Source organism: Trypanosoma rangeli (assembly GCF_003719475.1).
Source record: "Trypanosoma rangeli strain AM80 chromosome Unknown Tra_15.4_contig_00044, whole genome shotgun sequence".
Lineage (NCBI taxonomy): Eukaryota > Euglenozoa > Kinetoplastea > Trypanosomatida > Trypanosomatidae > Trypanosoma > Trypanosoma rangeli.
This window is the reverse complement of record NW_021705788.1, coordinates 31172-34904: the sequence shown is the minus strand read 5'-3', so window position 1 is coordinate 34904 and position 3733 is coordinate 31172. Positions and strand designations below refer to the sequence as shown.

Sequence of the window (3733 nt, the reverse complement as noted above, 5' to 3'; positions counted from 1 at the left end):
GCCCCGAATCCAACAGCGAGGACGTCACGTTCACGTACACGCGCTCGCCACTCCCCTTGATCGACAGGCCAATAAAGACACACTGCAGCAGCGTAATGTTGAGGGTCTGCTGGGGCGCGGCGAAGCTCGACAGGTCCAGGACGATTGCGGCGGTAAAGGTCACATTGACGAAGCACAGCCCACGCACCCCGGGAGTGGGGTCGCCCACGGCCCTCATCCTGCCGCCGTACACGCAGTGAACCTCCGTGTTATTCGCATCGGGGAGCGGAAGAGGCCCAAGGCCGCCCGGGACCGCCGCCGGCAGACACGTGTCGCCGTAACCGCCAGCAGCGCACATGCAGTGGCAGCTGCTGAAGCCGCTCGTCCTCGCGGTGAAGCACACGGCGTCCTTCGCACACGCGCCGCAGTCCAACGCCGTCACATTTTTGACGCCGAGCTCGTCTGCGTAGTTCTTCACAGCAGAGCCCTGCTTCTCGTTGCACATGCCGTAGATGGTCGGTGCCAAAAACTGCGACACTGCCGGCGAGTTTGTCATGTATGCAGATTGCGAGTACGAGCCGTGCCCAAAGCTGTTGCGGAGTATCGACCACACACTCCGGTCGCTGACCGACAGGCCGGAGTCCTGAGCCACGTAATTAACGTAGGCGACGCGGAAGTCGTTGTCGCGGTGCACCAGCCAGCTGTCGCCACTCACGGTCAGCCTGTCTGCGATGAGCATTGCAAAGCCAAGATGGAAGCTGCTGGACACAAACTGCAGCACGCTGCCACCGCCCACCACAACGCCCTTAAACACACACGCGGCCCCGTAGTAGCTGCTGCTCGCGCCTCCCACGAGCTGTTCTGCACCGAGAACACAGAGCCGCCGCTGATGCTCAGGTCCGACTCAAGGGAGTACATCACATACAGCTCCGAGGCGGCGGCGCAGTTGTCCATGTAGAAGGCACTTGACTGGTTTGCGCTGAGGCCGTGCTCCACAAGGATCGCAGCACACGAGCTCCCCTCGCACGCCAGCGTCGACCGCGTCACGACAAACTGCGTCGACAGCAGCCGGACGCCGTCGAGGACAAGCGCGGGGCCGTACCTGGACTCCTCGGACCCGGCGGTCGTCGGCACGTACTGCGACCCGCCAACCGTCGCGCGCAGCGACGAGTTCGCCAGCAGCACACTCGAGTTGAGCGGCATCGCCCCCCGCAGCACAATCGTGCCCTCCGTCGACGTCACGTTTGTCATGTTTACGACGGCGCGGGGCATCAGGCGCGCCATGCCCCCGCCGGGGCCCACAATCTGCAGCTGCGCGCCGCCCGCAAGCACGCAGTGGCGCAGCGTCACGTTCAGCAGGGCAGCGAATGGGTCCATCGAGCCCAGCTCCACCGTCACGGTGATCGGCCCGCTGAACACCACTGAGTCGAAGCATGCCGTCGCCTGGCCGCCCCCAACCGCCATGGACTCCGTCAGCGTCACGCCGCGCACGCAGCCCTGCGCGCCACCACCACCACCGCCCTTCGAGAGCGGCACGTCGAACGGCAGGCACGCCGACCCCACGCCGCCGGCGCTGCAGTTGCACGCGCAGTCGGAGAAGGAGGCCGTCAGCGCACTGAAGCAGGCCAGCGCCGGCGCGCAGCTGTCGCACGGCACCACGCTCACGGAGGGCAGACCCACCAGCCGGTAGTCGCCGCTGCTCCGCAATACCTGGCCGCCGGCACGGTTGCACTGCACAGACACCGTGCCGCTTGTGATCTCCGGCCCGGAGACAAACGTCGCGCCGCCGGCAACGCAGCGTGCAATCGACACGGCGCCGCCGCTCAGCGTCACCCCCGACAGGGACGCCACTGACGCCTCGCCCACCGCCCATACGCCGTACAGGTCCAGCCACCCGCCGGCCCCGATCCTCCCTCCGTCGCAGTGCACCAGCGAGGACGTGACCGACCCGCGAATACCCACGAAGCGCAGCACGGAGCCGGACAGCGCGAGGTTTCGCCCGAGCACAAAGCCGCCGCCGCTGCTCGCCACCGATACGTTCGTCAGTGAAAACACCGACCGACCACGCAGACTGAGGCGCGACGCGAACGCCACGCGCATCGCGTGTGCAGTGGAACCGCCCGACGCCTCCAGCAGCACGCCGTCAAGCAGCACTGCGCTCGACAGCAGGTCCACGCCGCCGCCAACGTACATCGCCGACCCGCCCGCGCACGACGACCCCAGCACAGTGTTGTTCACACGCAGCTGCGTCTGCGAGAGCGACGTCGCGTGCAGTACAAGCGGCGACGCCACTGCGTCCTTCAGCCCGCCGATTTGCGAGTAGCTCATCGGACCCGGCGTCAGCACCCTCGAATCACGGACCGTCACGCTCGTGTGTGCCGGCAGGTTGTACGCAAACACGAGCGCGCAGTAGCTCCCATTCAGCCCGCTCACGCCCATCTCCAGGCTCCGGTCGCTCGCCGGCTCGCCGCGGTAGCCCTGCACGTAGATCTGCGCCCCGCCGTCGCACACGCAGTTCCTCATATCGATGCGCAGCGCACCGGGCAGCATCGCCGCAACGTCGAACACCACGGACACACCGTTCGTCACGGAGACGCCGTCCATCAGCACGGCGTCCACGGCGCGGCCAACGGTGATGGACCGGTCCACCGTGCCGCCCTGCATCCGGAAAGACACGGCGTGTGCCGTGGGCATCCAGGCGTCCGCGGCAGCGAGCGCCAGCACCACGAGCAGCGCCACAGGCACAGGCGTAATGGTCCCGCGCCGCACGCGGTGCCGGGTGCGGCAACACCCACGCCCCGCAGTCCACATCCACCGAGCCAAGCAGAGATCGCCCGGGCTGCCGTGGCCCGTCAAACTTGCCTCGCTTACTGCACCTCCGGCCTGGCGCATAAATTCCCACAAATGACGAATCGAGATAAACTAATTCGATAGATGATTCGCCTCCACTTCCTACTATAACTCCGGCTATAATTAAACCTTACTACTTTGAATCGATAGTCTTGATTGCCAACACTGAGTCTCTCTTTCTGCGCAGTCAAAAAGAGGGAGGAGGCAGCGGCAGCAGTGACTGAGCACCGTGGCACGCAGAGACACCCCGACACAGACACACCCCGTACCAACGGCGCCCCCGTCTTCTGGCGGCCCACGCAGCATCACTCACCCATCGCACGAATGGGGGAAAAAACCGGCAAAAGACTACTCGACTACTGCCACCGCTCCTGCGCCCGAATGGCTTCACCACAGGGCGACCTCGATGCCGTGGAAGACACGCAAGGACAGATGCAGACCCACTTGGCCGTGCCATGGCCCCCAGCCGTCAGACACGGGGGACAAAATGGTCCACATCAATTGTGCGGTCTCACTGACTCATAGGCGTCCGGTTTGTAATCACGCAGCTGCTGTACCGTGCCTCTGCGATATTCTCTCACAGGAGCCCGTGATCAACGCGGCCGCTGGCACCCGACACGCTGTCCAGCAGGCTCAGTACGTCTCGGTGGGCGTCACCGTGCGGTGGCCGCGACGGACGCCCAACGACAGGCGGGGCGTTCTCGTAGTTGCCAGCGACGCGTTCCTGCCGCAGCTGTGCGGGCACACGGTACGACGATGACGCCTTGTCGTAGGGCCTTTGCGCGTCGCTGTCGCTCCCCTCGTCATCGTTGAGCATCGCTTCCAGCGCCCCACGCTGCGGCTCGCGCAGGTGCCGCCAGTGGTGCTCCTCCACGTACCACACAACCGCGCTGTACACCGTGAT

At 65.5% G+C, this 3733-nt stretch overlaps 3 protein-coding genes across 3 annotated transcripts in view; all 3 read right to left on the bottom strand.

Moving 5' to 3' along the window:
• Positions 1-535, bottom strand: part of TraAM80_02035 (dispersed protein family protein 1 (DGF-1)) — a gene marked incomplete at both ends in the record, with an annotated part of 792 nt that extends 257 nt beyond the window's left edge. Inside the window, one exon of the mRNA XM_029379055.1 lies at positions 1-535. This exon is cut by the window's left edge and continues 257 nt beyond it. Coding sequence (XP_029241111.1) covers positions 1-535 — 535 coding nt within the window.
• Positions 536-696: 161 nt separating this feature from the next.
• Positions 697-2871, bottom strand: TraAM80_02034 (dispersed gene family protein 1 (DGF-1); the record flags this gene model as incomplete). The annotated part of the gene is made up of 1 exon (XM_029379054.1): positions 697-2871. The coding sequence occupies one exon, from the start codon at positions 2869-2871 to the stop codon at positions 697-699; it is 2175 nt and encodes a 724-aa protein (XP_029241110.1).
• Positions 2872-3406: 535 nt separating this feature from the next.
• Positions 3407-3733, bottom strand: part of TraAM80_02033 (dispersed protein family protein 1 (DGF-1)) — a gene marked incomplete at both ends in the record, with an annotated part of 423 nt that continues 96 nt past the window's right edge. The window contains one exon of the mRNA XM_029379053.1: positions 3407-3733. This exon is cut by the window's right edge and continues 96 nt beyond it. Coding sequence (XP_029241109.1) covers positions 3407-3733 — 327 coding nt within the window.